Source organism: Parus major, chromosome 2, assembly GCF_001522545.3.
Source record: "Parus major isolate Abel chromosome 2, Parus_major1.1, whole genome shotgun sequence".
NCBI lineage: Eukaryota > Metazoa > Chordata > Aves > Passeriformes > Paridae > Parus > Parus major.
In genome coordinates, this window is record NC_031769.1 from 125,353,522 (window position 1) to 125,375,279 (window position 21,758).

General features: G+C 35.4%; 1 protein-coding gene across 1 annotated transcript in view; it reads right to left on the reverse strand.

Annotated features, from left to right (window-relative positions):
- Positions 1-21,758, reverse strand: part of MMP16 (matrix metallopeptidase 16) — a 175,847-nt gene that overhangs the window by 39,850 nt on the left and 114,239 nt on the right. The window contains exons 5-6 of the mRNA XM_015618492.3: positions 15,966-16,127; positions 12,800-13,017 (exon numbers count right to left, since the gene is read on the reverse strand). Coding sequence (XP_015473978.1) covers positions 12,800-13,017; positions 15,966-16,127 — 380 coding nt within the window. The remainder of the gene's footprint in view (positions 1-12,799; positions 13,018-15,965; positions 16,128-21,758) is intronic.

Genomic DNA, 21,758 nt, shown 5'->3' on the forward strand with positions numbered 1-21,758 from the left:
ACATTTTCTAGGAATAGAGAGAATATGAGCATAACAGCATTTTCAAGATTATTTTCCCAGCTGCACAGTATTTCCTACCACAAAACTATATTGCCTTACCAACAATAGCACAGAAACACAAAATTCCTTCCTGGAGAAGACCAAGTGTACCACCTAGGATCCTATAGAAAAATTAAGGATTTTTTTTTCCAGAGCTGTTCATAGTTTAATTTTGCTATCCATCCTGGCCCATGAAAAGAGGCTAAAGAATTGTGGGGTTTGTGTGCATATATTTCTTCTGTAACTTCACATTTAAACCTGTGAAAATGGTTCAGGACAGACTTATCTTTCTCCAAGCAAAACAGACCAACCACTGCAATGAAATCAGAATAATCTGTGGTTTTTTCTACTTGTCTACCCTTATCATTTCCAATATGATGCTTCACTGTCTGCCAGAGGTGAGCAGATTATTTTAAAAACTACAAGTATGTCTGAGTCATCAGGCTCTCGGTAATGACTCAAGCACTCTCTGAAAAACAAAAAGGTCACAGTAGAGCAAATGCAACTCCCTTTCTTAATTTTTACCCCCAAAATATTTGGGGTATTAAATGAGTAGAGAATGGAGCCCTTGATAAACTAAAGTTACAGATAATCCAAGAGAGGGTATGACCTTTTTCACCAAAAATTTCCAGAGGCAGGCAGCAAAAACAATGAAAGTCAAATAGAAAAATTATGAATAAGCCAAATCATAAATACTTATTCCTACTTTCATTAATCCAGGTAGATACTGCTGGCAAAGCATGAGGATTAGAAAACTCCAAATTGAGTAAAGAAGGATTCACCTGGTAAAGAAATAATGTGCACCCACATAAATAAGTTTGTGACTTGTGAACTATAGTATATCTTTGAGATCACTAAGCATAATTTTCAGGTAAAGGAAGCTCCTAAGACTGTTCAAATGTGGAAATAAAACAGAAGTCATTATCATTCACTCTTGTTGGTCAAAAGCTTTTGAAGATGAGGCAGTGACAAACTATGTATACCAGGACTATCCAATATCAACCGTCAGAAGTTTATCATTGACACTGTAGGAACACAGAAATTAGTACTCCAAACAATTTTTTCTAGATGTAATGAAAGATTTAATTTCCTTTAAGCAGTGACCTTTTTAACTAGAAATAATTGTGGTATCTTATATTTTTTTTATATATATATATATATATATATAATTTATATTTATATGACTTATCACTATATCACCTGTATTTTCCTATTTCTGTCATATCCATAAATAAATATGCAAATATGTCTTTTCCATATGTAAATGAATGTCCCAGCCCATGGCATGAAAATTGGAATAACTGATATTTGAAGGTCCTTTCCAACCCAAACCATTCTGATTCTATGATTCTGTGACTAACAATAGGAAAACATTTACAAGGAAGTAAGACAAAAAAAACCCAAAAACATTTAGTGAATAAATTAAATGTGCAGTAAATGGAACAGTGACATTACAGTTGTAAAGAAAGAGGGATGTCAGTGAGAGGGGATACAGCATAAATTGATGGAAACCACTACATACACACCATGCACACATACAGAAATACAACACCTGAAATCAGCTGTGTTTAGTAACTCTCATATTGATGTTTATTATTCTCTGAAGATCTAAAATAATCATGTCCCTCTCTTGAATCTTCATAATTCATGAAACAGAATTTCACGGTTTTGCACATATGTGCAATTCAGTGTGATCCTACTTGCAGATGCAGTATTCATGCTGCCACTTACCCTGTCTCTCTGCCTTCTCCACACTGCACATTGCATGAAATCTCTGAGGAAACCAGAAGAATTTAGAGTGCACTGATGAGTCATGTCAGAACCACAGGTGGAAACAAGAAAGAAGGAGTAATTAAAATATCTCCTCCTGATTGCAGTAGTTTAGGACAGTTCATACATAAACAAGATACTGAAGCTGCTCTAACCAGGATGAGTTCTCAAGACAATATCTCACTCTTTAATACACTGTTTGTAGGGGAAATAGAAGAGAACCTATACTACTAATTTCTGTCTATATATACATACCTACAACATGTAGACACTTGAGGTGAGGCTGCCCCAGAGCAGAGCAGAGTGGGACAATCCCCTCCCTTGCCCAGCTGGCCATGCTGTGCCTGATGTACCCCAGAACAGGGTTGGCCCTCCTGCCTGCCAAGGCACTGCTGACTCAGATTCAGCTTTCCATCAACCAGGACCCCAAAGATTCTTTCCACAGCACTCTCTCCAACATTCTGTTTCCAAATCTGTATGTACATCCTGGTTTTCCCTGTCCCAGGTGCAGAATCCAGCCCTTTCCCTTGCTGAACTTCATATGGTTGAGGGTTAGAGGGTTGGTGATTGCCCAGCCTTGTAATTTGTTGAGGTCTCTACAGGGCTTCTCTGCCCTCAATCGAGTAATCAGCTCCTCCAATACAGTGTCATTGCCAAACTTACTTTGCATCCCCTTAAGTTCTGTGTCCAAGTTGTTTGTGAAAGTGTAGAAGAGAACTGGCCTTAAGATGGAGTCTTGTGAACCCCACTAGTGACCAGGCACCAGCCTGATGTAACCCCATTTACTGCAGTCTCTTTTTATTGTCCCCACGTTCCTGGGCAGCTTCAGCCCCAAGGGTTCTCACTAGCACTCAGTGCATCAAGTTCTGGCATGCCATCCTACTACTTATCACAGGCAACTGTTTATCACTAGTTTTGTCCCTTTTCCCCTTCCAATCTAGTTTAAAGCTCTGTAAATGAGCCCTGGTAGCTCCTGTACTAAGGTCCTTTCTCCCCTTTGAGAAATGTGCTCCATGTCCTGTAGGTGAGTGTATGAGGGTTATTTTGCATTCAAGCTGATGCAAGATAAGAGGCTAATTGTTTTTGTTCTCATTTTAATGCTTGTGTTCTCTGATATTGTGCTGACAACAAAAAGGAAAAAAATACAGGTACCAAATCTAACTCTGAATGGTATGGGGCAAGGCTAAATAAATGTACTCCATGGTGGATGTAGCAGAACTAAAAAAATGACTGTAGAAGATCCCACAGCAATTAGTAGGTGAACAGTGATAATTTCTTGAGTGCCTCAGCTTTGAGGTTGACAGCAATGACCAATGAGCAAAACAGGCCATTAAGAGTGAAACATCCAGAAAACAGAAGTCAACAATAACATCTGTCATGACAACACAAACATGAAAATGATAGCTATTCCATTGTCTTTCCTCACTGCCTCTGTCACTCAGACACAGGGATCTTGTACAAAATGAAGGAATTTCCAGCAGTGAATATGTAATCACATCTGATTACAGATAAGCTGGGAATGTACAATTTAAAGAAGTAAATGACTGTGGGTGTTACAAAGGGCTGGCCAGACATCACTCCAACACAAAATCAAAGGCTCCATCGTGAAAAGATTGAGGGGAAATGCTGGTGCATTCTTAACGAAGAATGGGAAAGGGTTGAGCTCTGCCATTATTAAGTATAACCTTTGACCTAATACAGCCTACTCGTTGGTAAAAATATTTCCATTAGACAGATATGTCAAATAATGAATTAAAATGGTCTCTGTGTAATTTTGAATTACTGACTGGAAATGCAGCATAATAACATTTGATTTTGTACAGAAAAACAGTTTTTATTTCATACACTTGGTATTACAGGCTTACCTGTTGTTTCTTCTGTGATTTTTCCTTAGTATGTATTACTCATTATAGATAGTCCCTCATTATACTAAAGGTAATTAAAACCAAGTGAAATCAGTGTGTTATAGTCAGTGGAGGTTTTACCATTACTTTCAATTGGGCCAAGTTTTCACTCAATAGGCAAGGAAAGCAACACTTAAAAATATTCAAGCTATAGCTTATAAAAAAAGAAGGAAATGGAGCATTTAAGTAAATATATGTTTTTAATTTTTGTTATTTTTCAGTAGATTTCCCAGAGTGTGAATAGTGTTTCACTAAGTTGTTGAAAAGGTAAACATACATGTGTTTTACATTATTTAAAATCTAAACTGTTTAGTAGTACAGTGTTTGGAACAGGAAGTGGCTAATTCAGAGGACCAAATGAGAATAGTTTATTTGCATTTAAACCCCTGCCAAACTTTTACATTGTGAACCTTCAACCCCTTGAAAGGGACAAAAAAAATAATAGAAATTAAAAATATACAAATACTACTGGAATATAAAGTTTTGTTTGTAAATGAAGATTACGAAAGTATAAGGAAATAATACTACTGCTTGAAAAAGCTTACATTACAAGCCATTCAAATTGTCTTCCAAAACATTTACCTAAATTAGTTGAAAGGCCACAATTTCATACAACGAAAAATTTTAATTAAGCCTTGTGCTTGAAGTTTTTCTGCAATTACTCCCTTTGGTTCCATTAGGATGTAGCCTCAATTAAAATGTATTGTTAATATTACAAGATAACACTTGCTGGTGGCACAAAATTGAAGATAGGCCTCCATGTAATTTTAGATTATTCCTTGCTGTGATTTTTTGCCATTATTTTTTGTCAATAATGCTTTTTTCTATTCTCTTGCCAATGAAACATTTTTAATCACCCAAACACTGAGCCTCTGAAAACAGGCAGCTTCTATAAAATTAAATACCTTTTGCACACTAGAATTCAGTTAAAAATTTTCATTATTAATTTTTTACTATCTTAAAATAACAAGTAAAAAATTAATAGGGTCTCAGGATTCTCTGACTTTAGGAAACAAATATTGTAACTGTGAGGGGAAGAGTCCCCAAGATAACGTCTTTCCACTTTAATTGACATCATTAGTCCTTTCCAAGTAATAATGTCTATTGTGGGCATTTGTTTTCCCTACTGAGAGTCTCTGCCTATTGTTATGCACAAGAAATAAATTTACCAGATTAGAGTCCTTTTATGTGCATTTGTTTATCTGTATTTTTAATCTTTCTCTTATTTAATAATGCTATGCAGAACCATAATTGTTCAGTATTTCTTACCTTTGGTAGTATGGAAAACTTGTGATTGAAAACACAATTTTTAATGATCAGATTTTAGAACAGTAGATTTTAGAACAAACTCTTGTCATATGTGCAGAAAAAAAGGAACAGTTATTTTCAACTGCTATTCAATAAAATAGCACTTTTAAATTCACAAGTGACACCATATAAGCACACTTTCATTTGTTGGACTATTTTTTTTGAGTGAGAAAAGGAAACAATTCCATTTTTTTTTATTCAGCTTACAAGTTCTTTCCTAAGAATACATAAAAGTCTGACCCACTCTATCCTTTTGCGTAAAGCAAGCACCAGAGAGCTTCAGATTCCCCCAGTTTCACTCTATTTAAAAAAAAAAAAAAAAGCTTCTAAAGAATGACTAATTCTTTGATTTGTGGCCAGTGGTTCACAAATATTTAGTATCATATTTTTCAGTATTTATTAGATGAAATCAGAAATAAGAATTTGTTTAGATTCACATTTAACTGCCCACAGTTTTTAAGCATTGCCCCAAAGCCTGCTACCACATTTGTATAATAATTCACACAATTCACTCTAGTATTGCTCTTAAACTCAGACTGTTCCACTCTCTGTGAAAACCCTTGAAGAGTCTGAAGTGATCCTTTTTATCTGTGAGGACTCTTTGGGTTAGGGGAGTGCACCTTGTGGGTATTAATGGATCATCACGAGATGGTGAGAGTTTCAGAGACAGGACCAAGTCAGCCTTTGAATCAGTATTTTAGCTCAGAACCTGACCCTAGGAAAGAGGATGATTTCTTTGGAAGGAGGCAGACAGAAAGGGTGGACATTCCCTCCCCTGCACTTCTTTTGTGAGTGTTTGTGAGCTGCCTCCACACACCCCAATCTCCTCTGCCAGGTTGGTGTTTCTGAGCTGGAATGAAGAAGTCACAAAACAGTCTCCTGACCAAATCTCACTAGCTATTGCCTCTGACAGTCATATTCCAAAGGGGATGAAGCAAATGCTACTGGGAAATGAGTGGGTGAAATAGTCAAATCTCAGCATATTCACACAATCACAGAATGGTTAAGGTTGGAAAGGACCTCTAGATGTTTTAGGTGGGGAAAATAAGTGACAGAAACATTTTGTGAGACTTTTTAGTGCTCATATTTCTGTTGCTACAAAATGGTGCAGAAGGGACAAATTTTTTTCCCTCATGTTTAAATTGAAATTAAACAAATAATCTGTCTTGCTTTTCTCTCAGGGAAAATAAAACTCAGAATAGTAGCTTTCAAGTTCACAGCAATGCCTCAGCACAGTTGTTGAATCTACCTCATCTTCCTGAACTGTATTGCAATGCAAACTTGTAGTATGGAGTCAAGGAACAGGTACAATTGTGTCATGCAAAAAGTTGTATGAGAAGAAATAATAATATATTTTGCATGTGAAGGTTGATTTGGGTCGAGATGGTGTGAGCAATTACATATTAATAAGATGGTAACAGCCACCATTAGATGAAACACTTTTGTGGTGCTCTCATGGACTCTCATGGGGTCCACAGTCAAAGACACTAGGGTCTACAGGATAGCTACCCTTCTGAAAGGTCTGAAACACATGTATTGTGCAACTGTTTGGCCTCAGAGGACAAACTGTATCTAATTAAAGGCAAGGCACATATGATGGACATGAGAGGAACTCAGTACCATCTGCTCTGCTACTGATTAAATCCTCTTACACCACACCGTTTGCCAATGAAAACATAGCCTTTTGATAAAAAACAGTACTCCCTCTCCTGACAAATCTAAAGCCCTGTGGAAGATACTGAGTCATACATCCTGGTAAGGTTATACTTCTTAATGGGCTACTACATGACTAATGGGAATTTTACTAGGCAGATAGTACAGACTATTAATCAGTTTAAGTTGCTTCTAAGTTTTAATAAAATGTATATTAATTATATTGATACCTTTGTAAATAAAGCCCTGAAAATAGAGTTATGGTTTTTTTAGAACTTTCTATACATAAAATTTACATATATATACACAGATATGCATGCAGGTGCTAGATAATAAGTATTTCTATGACTGGGCTGCCATCTTTCAAACTGTGTAATAGAATTCTAGACAACTTTTTAAAAAGAGAGATGGTAGAAGGATTTTAAACAGCACTATTCTGGTACAATTATTACCCAGGTGATTACATTCTTGTCTAAATTGCTCTGCAGCTGGATGGAATAGACTACCCACTTTCCACACTGTAAGGAACAGATTGTACTTCCCATTTTAAGCCTGTGAATGTGTTAGCTAAAAACCTTTCCTAGCTTAGAAGCAGATTGAAAGGCTGAGGTAACATTTGGAGAATATTTTTACATCTGTCAGTGAAAGTATTCAATTATCAAAAACAGACAAGCTATGACTTTTTAGCATCCCAGCATGTCCCTGCTTTTATCTTTCGTGACATCCTACAATTTGGTTTTGTTTCATAAAACAACCATACTGTACATTTCCAGTTAGCTTGGTATATTATGATACATTTAATTCCCCACTGAGTTTTTGCTGCTTTTATCCTTCCTTTTCAACATATAAACTCAATTACCTGAATTAAAGCAGCTCTCCTTCCCTTAGTTAAAAAACTGGCAAATTCCATCAACTGTTCTTCCTAACATGATACAAAAAATAGGGGAAAAGGAGTCTGCTCTCTGCAGACTTAGCTGCTTCTGAACTACTGTTCCTGGACTTTTATAGTTAAGTGGTTTTCCCTTTCAGATCACAAAGTGTCTGCTTCCTCAGGATCCTCTGCTGAACTTTCCCAGGCAGCAGTTGACAGCTCAGACACCCACAGCATGACACGACAAAAACCAGCTACACAAACAGACCACAAGAGCTCTGAAAAAAAGTCTGCATTCAAATACAGTGAAATCAAGTCTCATACTAAAGCTGTTTCTTTGCCTCTGCTTTTGTAAGTAGTTCTCCCCCTCTGTCCCACAGATTTTTAATTAGATTAAATAGCCAATGCTAAAATGCTTTAAAAGTTTCTCATGTGTTTACTACATATAAAGAAACAGATTTTTTCCTTTCATGTTTAATGGCATACTCTATATAAATACACACTTCTAAGAGGGATATTAAATGGAACCTATACTGTTACGTATGAAAGCAATAGCAGTCTAAAGTAATGCCAAAGAGTAATTACAGCCTAATTGCCTTGGCTTGTTTGGCATGTCATAAATGTTTTTACAATGGTTCTTAGCAGATGAAGAGTCAGAAAACAAATTTCTGCAAGTTGTGGAGAAATTAAAATTACTACAGCCCATTAAGGCCTTTCTCGAACTGGTTCCATGTTCCACCATCTGTGATGCTCAGAAGACATTCCTCTGAGCTGTAAATGATATTTGTCTGCTGGACAAAATTCTTTATCTAATATTTAAATTACATTTTAACAAACACCACAGTATATGAGAGTAGTTAAAAAATGCTGTTCTTCAAGAAGTTAACTTTTCCAATATGGATACTAAAACCATTAGCAATTACCCCCATTAATTTGTTTCCTAGGGATTTAGCATTAAACTAAGGACCAGTGCAACCTCTGTGAAATGTTCTTCTGTGAAACAAAAACCTGTGTCACATAAAACAAGGACAGCAACTTGTCTCCCTAATTTGATGCTTATGAAGGACAAATTCCACATATGCTTACTTTTCTAGATGCAACTTGCTCAAGAAAGCAGCATTTTTTAAAATCTGTGAGACTGAAAGGAACGTAAAGGAAAAGGACATTGACGACAGTAACACTGCTGAGGAAGAGCTGCAGGTAATTTTGTTGCCATGAAACCAAGTATAAATTGCACAGGACACAGGAAGAAAGTGGAAGTATATGCTACAAACTTCCTCACTAATGGATCTTGTCTTCAGACCTTTGACAATGTGGTTTTTTTTCATGATGCACTAGCTCTGGAGTACTCTCAGGAGACATTAATAAGACAGTACTGTTGGATGCTGCATTTTGCTACACACAGTGGCAGAGAGGGTTTTCATTAAAGGCAGACAGTGTTATACCACTTTGCATAACTTGCCCAGAAAAGGAAGACCTTTCTTTTTCACCGTTTTTAGCCATTTTTCTGTGTCCCAGGGGACTTCTAGCTAAACAGAAGAAGGAAAGACTGGAAATGAGTGTGACAGCAAAATACTAATTGCATTGAGTATAAATACAGAAGTTAAGAAGCTATCCAAAGACAAAAACTTGGCACACATGAATTTTGGCATAGACATTCTTCTGCCCTGATAGTTCCTTATACCAATTCAAACACGAATCAAATAACAGCAGTATTTATCAGCTGATGACAACTGAAACCAACAATTACAATATATTGATTTTAACAAACATTTTCGTTGCATAGCATACTGTGTCCCCAAACCCTACAGCTGGCAGGGACATTTTAAGGGCATCTAATTTAAAGAACTCTGTAAGAAATCCTCTCGGGACAATACAGTTTATATGCCAGTGATATGTGTGTATTTGGCATAAAAGAATTATCTTTTCTTTAAAATCCAATTATTCCTACAAAAAAAAAGTTGTAAAATTATAATTTTATTTGGTGATCATTAGAGAATCTTTAGTAAGTTGATTGCTTTACTTTTGTAAACTTTACTGTTTAATGTTTATGCCAGATAAAGAACAGTTCCCCTGTTTTTCATCTCTATGACCCTACAATCTTTATCAAGTGTTTCTAGGATTGTTACTTTGTCAAAGTGATGACAAAACAATGAAAAGGGATGGATAAGTGTAAATTACATTTTCTCCTTACATTTAGTGCTATTCAGTTTTACTCTGGATATATCCATTTGAGAATGCCAGATAGTCTTAAAACCACAAAGCTCATTAATTTGACTGAACACAGAAATTGCTTCTAATATTCTGATGCTCTTAAGTATACCTAATAGCTTAACAGCCAAGAGAAAACAATCTTGAAATTAATAATGTTTGCCATCTACTATGAGAATCCACAGTGTATCTCAGTGTGTTGGATTTCATGCTTCAGTTTTATGCTTAAATTAGAATTTAATTATTCAAAAGTGCTGAAATTCTTCAACTCCACGGCTAAGTTCCCAAGCAATTTCAAGGATTATATAAACAAATTGAGATCCTTATTTTGAGACTTGCCCATGAGAAAAAAAACTGGCTATCTTCAATTTGAAATCAGTACATGGCATACATTCCAGTCAGGAGGCAGTAAAATCTGCCACTACACAATAATTACAGACCTCTGGATAAAGACAAAGACAGAAAAGGATTTAATTTGATTAGCCTCCAACTTTATCCATTTAACTCATCTGGGAACTATCCAACAATAATTCTTCCAATGAAGGTCATAATTCTTCTTTAATTGTTTCCACCTGGTACAGTACTGTCATCAATCCCCTGGTCCCCACCTTTCCGTACTTGGCTCTCAGCCCATCACTTATGCCCTCCCAGTCTTCCCTTGCACTGTCATTAAGAGGCAAGGGAAAAGAGGTTTGGGTTATTTTTGTTGTGACAGATCACAGAACCTCCAGCTTGGTTTCCTCCTTTGCTGGATGATTTCCCCTGTGTTCAGTTCCTATTTCTGTTTACAACTCTGAAGAATTAATTCCTGCCCTTTTTCTGCTACATTCAGACATGCTGAGCTTTTCCTTATAACCTGTCCCACACCCCAGGATTTTGCAAAGTTGACTTTTCTAACTCTTCCCCTTTTCTGCCCCTTTTATAGTCCTTCCCCTGCTCAAAAATCTCAATCAGTTAATAAAAATCCTTTAGCAGACAAAAATCTTCATTAGCAAATTAATGTACAAACAAGAGACTTAAGGCTCACTAAGTCAAGCATTCAAAGAACCTCACTCTACAAAGTCAAAATCTCTATACTTAGGCAAATTCCACTGTTTAGCACACTAACCCAAGACAAGCCTTGTTATGTTCCCAGGCATCCTGAGGAGAAAAGAAAAACCATGGGACACTAGAGAAATTAAATTCAACAACGGTGACCACTAACTTCCCTTCCTAGCACATTGCTCTTCTGATTGCAGTGACTTCATTTGGGGAGTCTGACTCTATACATGAAATCTTTAAGCATTCTGCTACTGGTTGCTTTTCTCTGAGAGACTTTTATTGCATTTCCTCATTGGATTGATGAAATGAATTTTAATTTTGGAATGTAAATGCAGTCTGCACACTAGCAAGCATATACAATTTACAGTAAATATGTGGTGTTAAGGCAGTAAGCAGTAAACATTTTTGAAGAAAACTTAATTTGTTTTCAATCAGACCAGATAAGAGTGATTATTAATGGTGTTGAATATATTTATCCAGGAACACAGGCTTGCCTAGACAGGAAATTTTGTGTTAGTGGAACAGCATTTCTCAGCTTATTGATTTATGTCTAAACTAAATGAGAATATGTTCTATTGCTCTTGAGGTGGATGACATGAGATTGAAGTAGGTATTTTAATATCCTGTTTAATGTCAAGTTAGAAAATTAGGTTCTTCCTCAACCTTTGAGTTTTAGTCATAAAAGACTGATGGTTCAGGACCTCCCAGTGTTACACCATATAGCATCCATTCAAATGGAATGGGCTGACAGCCCCAGGCTGCAAAAATCCTTAGCAGTTTATGGGAAAAATTTCCTGCCCATTGGATCGTGGAGGTAGCTCAATAATTTTGAATTAATTAATGTAAAGCTATTTGTACATGTTCTTTTAGATATGCTAAAGAAAATGAAAGCCTGGGTAGCACTGCTGATAAGATTTATCTGATGAAATAGGCTATATAAAAAGAAAACACATAAGGGAGAAATAAGTTCTATCAGAAAGGACAACAAAATTCAACTGGGAGCTTCATGCTTTGGGACAAATCATTGCCTTTCCCTTGCACTTACTCTATTGCTGAAGAGAAAACTTATCTAGTCACATGAAAGGCCTTTCCTTTTTCTCTACCTATAACACAGAAGATAAAAAGGATCCTATCACACATTTACAAAACAAAGATCTCACATTTCCCATTGCTTAAGCAAATATGACATGCTATTACTTCAAAAAACAGATTATCTTGTTGCTCGTTTCTGAAATTTTTGAACAACATTACCTTTTCAGCAAATTGGTTTAAGAGACCGAGCAACAATGATTCTGTATTTTTTCTTCAACATTCAGTGTCTTCTGGAAACCATACTGCAAATCATCCTCCTAAAGATACCTTTGATGTCCATGAGTCCTAGCAAAGTGCTTCTATTAAAAGACTGCCTTTCAGTTCAGTTTGTTTACTTCAATTTGTTGTATATACACCACATTTTCAGCTCAGAGCAAGAAGATGAATGGGAAAAAATAATGACACATTTGCAGCAGGAATCTTGTGGCAAAGACCTTTAGTAAGATATTGTGGTTTCAATGCAACCACAACACAATGACAAACTTCCTTTGTAAATGACAGATCTAATTGTAAAGTTGAAATTATAGTTCCATTAAAAAAATGAAAAGTGCTAAAGACACAGTATCTACTGTATGTTAGCATGTGGCTTATTCCAAACAAAAGCTTCCTTATTATTCATGAATTGATTTACACTTTTTATCTTTCCACAACATGCAGCATTTATTTACCCTTACATTTTGAAGCATTACAGTTTCTGCTGACATGGGTATTTCCTTAATATAGAACATTGCAGCAATCCCCTGCTGGATGTTTCGGCCATGTGTATGTTTATTTTAAAATTTTTTTCTTGAACTTTCTAACTGTGAGCAGGCTGGGAATGTAGAGTCATGATGAATGAGAGTTTGCTTTACAAAAAAAAAAGAGAAATGTAGACATTTGATGTAACACTGAAAAATTCACAGCCTCCTACCTTAAAAACAAACATTTCCCGGCGAAGAATAGCCAGAGTGTTGAAGTTCCCATCACAGATGTTGGGCTTGGCTCCAGGATAGGAAGGTTTGTCACCAGTGGGTGGCCGGGGAGGTTTAGGTTGCCTGTCGTTCTTTCGTGGGTCTGCTGGAGGGACTGAGCGATGTGGGGGCACTGTTGGCAGAGGTCTTGTTGGTGGTGGTATCCTGTCAGGTGGACCTTTAAAAACACAGCAGCTGGATGTGATATACAAACCCACTAAAGGAAACATATACAACAAAAAACAGCTATACTGACAGTGAAAGGGGAATGAAAAAGTGACCTAACACACCCTTCTGATGCTATTAAATCACTGAAGCATAGAATCACAGAATATGCTGAGTTGGAAGGGACCCATTAGAATCACTGAGTCCAGCTCTTGGCCCTGCCCAAGACATCCCAAGAGTCACACCACATGCCTGAGAGCATTGTACAAACACTTCTTGAACTCAGGCTGGTGCTGTGACCACTTCCCTGGGGAGCCTGTTCCAGTCAGGCACTGGTTAGAAAGGATATAAAGAATGGCTACCAAAATCAAGGAAAATAATTAGTTTTCATTATCCAAAATCCTCCTTTTTAGAACAACATTCTAATAAAACCTTCAAAGGATGCTTAGGCCATCACCATTTCAAATGAGAAGTAGTTCAAAGAAAATTATTCACCCAGTAAGAGCTCTTAGAATAATATCCTCTTGTACAAATAAGTGAAAAAAAAAATCTTGTTCCTTATAAGATCATCATCAGTCAATAGATTTTCTACCTATATTTTTAATCTATAGTCATCAATTCACACAGGCATACATGTAGCATATCTGCTGCTTCCTACTGACCAAATTTTTAGATCACGTAATATCCTATTCATTAGAGTTAGGTCATTCCCAGCTTTTTCTAACATCTCTTGGTATGTACAGGAGCTCCTAAAACTGGACCTCAAATCCTAGGCATGCATGTAACACACATACCCCATCAGCCCCTGGCCATGATTCACACATTTTCTTCAAGTGAAAAACTAAAACTCTGTAGAGCAGTCTTAAAACATTTTTCTTCTTTCAAATATATTTTCTGTCAAAATATACAGAGTTTTATGAAATTACTGTCACACTTATAATTTCTCTACCTGCAAGTCATCAGGCCATCCCAGACAGATACTGATCATAACCCTAATGGCATACTGAATGACTTGAAATGAGTGTACTGAAAATGCCTTCCCCTCTCTACAAGTATCAGCAACATTTATTTTTCCTGGACAAAAAGATAAGAAACCACTTGGATCAGTAAGATGTCTGCAAACAATATTAATGTTTTAATTTTTCTTCATTCTATTTAGTCCTCTCTCAAAATTATTTAAATAGATAATATACTTTGGCTTTAAAAATTAAATACTGTTTGCATGACTACCTTCAGAAACACTTTTGAATAGTAAGACAACTTTAGAACTGCAAAAAATAAATTTGAATCTCTGAGAGTTTTACAAAAAGACGTATTTTATAAAGAAAAAGATGGATTATGTAAGGAAATCTTAAACTCGCCAAATGGTTGTCATGCAATTTAATAAGACATTTATTTCATTCACAATTTTAAGACTCGTGACATTTATAATTTACAGTCAATAACAGTATTTCAAGGAATACTGCAGCCCAAAGTAATTATTTTAATAGGTGTGACATTTTTATTGAGGGATATGATTCCAGATCACATCTTGATTTTAAAGGGAGCAAAGGAATCAGTTTGCAGTAGCTCGTATTGGAAAGTTTTTAACCCCAAATCAAAGTTTTTTTTATGCCATTTGGTGGTGATGTCAGATATTACTTCCCAAGGGTAACACATTTCTCCTAATGTATAGCCCACAGCTGTTGGAGCTTAGCAGCTAGTTTTCAGCAAAGTATCCTTGTCTAGCTCTTAAGTCTAGACTACCAACTTATGAGGTCATGAGAAACAACCTTCCTTCCAGCTAATCACACAGGAAAAAACCCCAACCAAACAAAACATGATCAGCCAATCATTCAGAAATTGCTATTTATGCTTTATGAAAATATGTATCTATGCTTGTGAATATATTTTAAAATTCTTGTTACTATTACACTATGGAGTCTGCAGATTCCTAGTTAGCAGTACAGTAATTCTACATGATTGTAGTTGTCCTTTCTGGTAGGAAAGACAAAGAAGGAATGGCCCTCAAAATATTTGACATAACCATGACAAACTTTAAACAGGAAAAACTGGGGGTACAGGATTTAATCCAATGCAGATTTATTTAGGGAACATTAGCAAGGCAATATCAAATTATATGCACTGGATACAGAGCATTAACACAGAGATATGACAGAATTTTTAATTCTTAAAATAAAATATATCTTTAAAGGGAAAAAAAAAGACTATTTAACATATACCAACAGAATCAAAGTCATTAAAACCAAAAATAAAACTATGTCTTTGGAAATTTAAGGGATTGTAATGTGGGAGATAGTGTTACATTCAACTCATAATCACAATTATGTTATTGTTTTGACTTTTTAAAAGTAATAATAATTCAATTGCCTTGTTAAATGCAGAATTTATGTGCATCATGTACATTTTATATCAGGCCATGAAAAACCTAGATGAATGTATTTTAAAAAAGTAATCCCTTCTTTACCCTCTCTAGGGACTGGTGATAACATTATTTTGAGATCAATTTGTTATATTTATCATAAGAAAGGGTGTTTTGCGGTTTTTGGGATTTTGAGGGAAATTTTCTGTATTATAACTGATTAACTGAGAAGCAATCAATTCATCCAATTTCATGAACTTGGACACCTGTGTAAATAATGTCATTGCAGTTAAAGGCCTGCATTTCTTAATATTTTCAGAGTTTGGAATAATTCTGCATGAATTCTCTTTATGGATTTTTAAAACATTTAAAATTACTATTCTAGGTGAGTGCAAATTTGAATATAAGCTGTGAACAGTGAGAAACAAAGAGCATCCTCAAGATCACTGGATGTTCTAGTCATGTAGAGACTCTGTAACAGCAGTAACAACTGGTGAAGTCCACACTAATGAACTCTTGGGAGAGGTGATATGGACAGGAGGACCTCACAGGTATTCTGAACCCAAAAGCTTGTGGTGTGTGATGAGAGCATGACGTACCGTATATCTTCTGGATGCCCTGTAAATCGTCATTAGGTAGTTTGAAGTTGTCAGTTTCCATATATTGGTAAAATGGAGCCATGATTGCAGTGGGATCATTAGAGTGCTCCAAGCCCAGAGCATGTCCAAGTTCGTGCACTGCTACTAGAAAGAGATCGTTTCCTGTGAAGAGAAGGAAAGGAAAAAGACCTTTCAATCCATAAAGCTAGTAAAAAAAACCCAAAAAAACACATGGAGGACTCTGCACTTGCAAGACATTTTCACTGTGATTTGAGTTTCACAAGATAGTGAGTAGTAATTAATGAATCATCAAGGATATCAAGGATAACATGGCAGAAAAGGCAGTTTTCTCTTTTTTTTCTAATAAGGAAATCATTATGCTATAATATATGGTACTCTTACAGTCATCATAAACATAAACCTTTTTAATTGATACACATGGCAAGTGCAGGGTTGCAGTGTCATAGCTCATGTCTAGGCTTTTGTGCAATTTATGACTTGAAGTTGATGTTGCCATGAACCCAACTAAAAATGCTTTCATCAAGACATAGTTCCCATAGAAAAATAGTTTGGCTTTGTTTGGTAAACTACACCAACTGAAGACTACCTATTTAGAACAAACCCCACGGAGCACTTAGTCATCCAAACACTTGCAGTCAGATCCTTGCTGATTATATGGAGATGTTCTCCATTTCTGAATCACTGTAACTGAAATCCTAATGAGGAAAATAGATATTCTAATATATTCCATTATGCAATTCCTTGTAATAACTGTAGTTTTTAAAGTATTTTATTTAAGTATTAGAGCTTTTTTAATTTTTGTAGGACTAAAGAAAAACCATGCACTGATGTTACAGATCAGTTTAATGTATTTGCTATTCTCTTCTCAAAAGTCTTTTTTAATTTTTTCCTACAGAGTATTAGATACAATTGGAAGATCTGGCAGTAGAATTATGGCACTCTTCTGAAGAAAACACAAATCAAAGCCAATGGGATCTTTTCTAAAAAAAAGTTTCAGAGCTGGACCTCTATGGTATTAATTGCGTCAATTTTTGCTCATGTACAATTTTGTTCTGCATATCTTTCTATGACTCTATTACAGTTATACTTAACCTGTCACAGAATTAAACTTTGGAATAGTGTTTTAGATCAGGAGAAAGATTCCAGTTGTCTGAAAAGGGTCACATCCAATATAGCTCATTTCATCACCTAGGGATGGGAAGGACCATCCTCCAGAAGTGTGATCCCATCCCACTGACAAGAGAAGTACTCTAGATCAGCAGCTTATGCTGATCTATTAAATTTTTAAATGCTGAACTCATGTGAAACTGGTGTCACCTGTAGTAAGTAATTTCTTTTCAAAAGAGAAAAATAAATAATGAAAGACTTTTGCTGTGGCCTAATAGTCATATATTGGTTGTGAATATGAAAAAAAAAAATGCTCAGCCTTAACTCCTACCCTTTAACCTGTAGATTCTTTGGGGATAGACAGTTATTTTCCACTGCTGGAACTTGATCTGGAAGTACTTTTGAAATGTCAGTAAAAATAATATTAAGTTGCATCAGCAACAAAATTACACATATATACATTACGGAACTTTGAGGCATAGTTGAAAGTATTTCAATTTCTCAAGAATTTCCTCTTGTTGACACAATAAAATAAACTTTATCCAAAGTACATATGAAAGAGGGAACACTAGATGCCTTCATGATGTATGAAGCCATGCTGATGTCAGTAAAATAAATGTTTGAATGAAATCATGAAAACAGACACAAGTAAAACTATATGCTTCATTCAGAGTCTTCTCATAACTTCTCATTCTTAATTTGAAAATATGTCAACTAGATGTTCTTGATCTTCTATTCAGGATAACTGCAAAAAAATCACATCTTTCAAAAATTAATGTGACATAATGTGCTTTTAGAAATGAGAAGTTTATCCTATCATTTATAATTACGTGGTTTCTAGATGAAATACTTTATGACAATATTTTTCTTAGATGCAACTCTTTTTATAGTAAAGCAGAATCTCAATGTGTTGTTTCAATAGGTTTGATAAGCCTGACTGTCCTGCTGACAAATGCTCTTGATATCTGAATCTGGCCTTCTATATGCAGACAAAGATGATCTTGACATCATTTCTTATGAATAATCCACAGCTTCTGTAGCTAACATCAGCATAGGAACTGATGCACAGAAGGAACTCTGTAAAGGTTTTAGTTCTGCACTTATAATGGAATAATTAATGTAATTTTAAATAATCATAGGTTTAAGATGGAAAGACAGAAAAGAAGAGCATGTTACTGTACTACAGCTTTCATACTATGATGAAAAGTTTCACATTATTTTTCAATTCTTTTCTGAGTTTTGTGAAAGTTCTAAACTAGGTTTATTAGAATGCAAAACTTCTTTCCCTAATATTAATTTGAATGTTTAAGAAGCAAGCTTCTTTTGCTTTTCAGACCTTCTGAAAGCAAATTTCCCTTCTATACCCGTGCTTCCTACATCATGAGTATTAACTAAGTCTTATATTAAAAAATGCACTAACAAGTTGGCCACATTTTTTATGGAATTATTTTCAAATAGTTTTGAATTAAGAGAATTTATTCTACCACTATCATTAGGCTCCTTACTGTCAGTAGATGAAAGAGTTTTCTACATGCTTTACCTCTACTGTTTGAGGCAGGAAGTCTGGGAAATTAATTAATCATAATTTCTAAAATTTCAAGAAACCACAGTTAATCAACAGTCTTGGAAGGGTCTACTAATACTATTTGTGCCAGTTATGTAATACATGAAGAACTAATACATCCTTTGCTTCTCAGTCCTTATTGAGTCCCCTTACAGATTTCCAGCAATTTCTAAATTTTTTTTCATGTTGCTCTGAAAGACATGAAATACTAGTAACAGGGAAATAAATAAAACCAACTTTCAGCTACTGGCATATCTTCCTTTCAGAATCCTGATAATGGGCATATAGTAGAGCACTTCTAAAGAAGCACTAAATGACAGTGGGACCATGTCAGACAACAGATATTATGCAGGGGCTGGCTGTTTCTCCTTTTGTCTTTTGGATGGGGGAGATTTATGTAAAGAAAATAAAAAGAAAAACAAAAAAAAACCCCAGACAAACAAAAACAACAACCACCAAAAAAACCTCACAAAACAAAAACAACCAACCAACCAACCAAAAACCCCCAGACATTACATTCAGGGTCTGACTGCCCCTCTGGATTTAGTCTTTATTTCCACCTCATGCAATGCAACTTGTAGCCATCAGGGGAGCCATTAAGTGTGGCAAAGGCAGAACAGCCCTTGAGCAACTGAATAAGAAGGAAGGGAGAAGGTCACAGGAGAGAGCTGGGAGAATAATATTCTTGCCTGGGGTGACAATGATTTAACAGGGAACATATTTTCTACTTGTAGCCAAATAGCCCCATTATTCATAACAATTTCCATCAAGCGTCATGATTGTCTCCAGGGCATCCTGAATTTAAACTGACCCAAATAACTTAGTGCCAGTGAAACTCAGGTTTAAACCAGCCCAAGATGAGCTGTCTGAGTCTAGTACAGGTAGGGCCTTATTACTATGTTAGTTTCCATCCTGTTTTGCTTTGCATGCAATTAGATTTCTCTAATTAGGCAACAATTATTCAGTGCCTCTTTGCTTTAGGGAGCAGACTTGCCCTGCGTACCTCAATGTTACTGAAGCTCCTGAGAGTGCAGAAGGACAACCTTCTGTTGCTCAGTCTTTCTCTTTTTCTCAAGGCTGCACAGAAGTGTATTTTTGACTGCAAGGCTGATGGTAGCCCACCTTCAATTCCTTGGTCAGTGCTCAGAATAAGTTGAAGAAGTGTGAAAACAAGTGACCATTCATATTCACTCAGCCTAGCTTTGTTATCCCATCTTTACATTTTCACCATTGCCACCGTTGAAGGAGAGAGTCCCAAATCATTCTATATTTCAGTACACATTATCCAAGTGGGACATACTTCAGTCCACATGGCCAAATGAAGCACCATCACAAACTTTAACAAGTCATAATAGAGTTAAAATGTGTATGATTAAGAAGATTTTTAAAGCTTGCCGCTCAAGGATATACAATGGTGAATATTAATTGTGATCATCTCAGTTACATCTTTTTTATATCCACAGAGTAGTAGAAAAATATTGGAAAATATGTTTGACAAGACCAAAACTTGTGCTCTGTTCTTGTGTTCCCTAATAGCATGGAGATTTAGAATAGAATGGCTGTAAGCCCAAAAAGTTTGCGATTATTTTTCTTATTTTATCTCAAGTTTGATTTCACAAGGGAAGAAGAAAAAGATATTGTATGTAAAGAAGTAAGATAAAATTATTATTTTTATACTGACACTTTTCTCTGAGGCTATAAACTATTTTAGGCACTAAATCTGCCTGACTTTACAAACACTGCCCAACCTCCAGAGTATAAATATGTATTAATATATCAAATATTCAACAGCCAGCAGTGTGAAGCATGTTCTACAGGGAAGCCTTTCCCTGTAGCTAATTCATACACTATTTTTCACATATACAGATAAACAAAGCTAATATGTCTGTCCACAGTAAGCTATTAAGAAAACCTAGCTCTGAAGAGATTAATTTCCATTTTAAATGGTATGTGAGTTCAATTTATAAAAGCAATAACTCAATGGCTTAACATGTGACCTCAATTTTGAAGGCTTCTCCATCCCAAGGAAAAGAAACCCTAGAAACTGAATTTCAAATGACAAACTGTAATAATACAAAGACATTTTTTATATAGACTCTTTCTTACAAAGACTATTTTATTTCATTTTTCATGATGTAGATAGATGTTTCCTAATTAAATTCAAACTGAAATTTAAATCTGCACAAGACTTCTATTATAGTCCTATTACCAACGAGACAGTATCTCAAAGGCAAACTTACAATTAATCAGAAATATTACACACACACAAAATACCCATTGTTTTCTCTTTGATGTACACAGAATTTGCATTTTCATTATCCTGTTCATTTTTACCACCTGATGCATCCAAACAGCTGAAATGCTACAAACTGTAGAGTAAGAGTCTTAATCTACAGAGCATAAAAAAAAAAAAATAAAAAATTGTTATTTTTTAAAAAAAAGTTTTACAAAAACTTTTTTAAAAAAACTTTTATCTTTTTTATTATTATCCTTTCCAGACAGGACAGAATTTTGAAGATTCTATTTCAACAGTCAGTTGTGAAAGAAGATTCTCTCTCTGACCTTATTACAATACAGCAGAACCGAGCGTATACATTATGTATGCACTTACATAAGCACCATATATGTATCTGTATGCTACACTGAGAGTATATATACTAAATATAAATCATAGGAATACTCTTACCCAAATAAAGGTGCTACATTTTCCAGTCTAAGAAATCATCTATACTTGCCTGACAATATCTCAGATTTCTGCCATTGGCACAAAAATTTGGTAGCCTGGCGTTTGCTTTGGAAAGAGAGTTTTGCTAAAAGATTGATGGAGCACCTTTGAAAACTGAAGAACAAAACTAATGTTTTGTCATTTTAAATAAAAATGTATCATATAGAGCACATCCACTTTCTGTATGAACTTAGCGTATCTATTTTCTTTTTACACACTGTATTTTAAACAAATCATTTTTCAATAATATATCTATGCATTTAGGCTTTTTCATTGAGACAAAATACAGTGACAAAAAATGTCTTCTTTCACTCTATTAATATATAAAATGCATAATAAACTCCTTCCCATTAGGCTTAGTGATACATATATATAT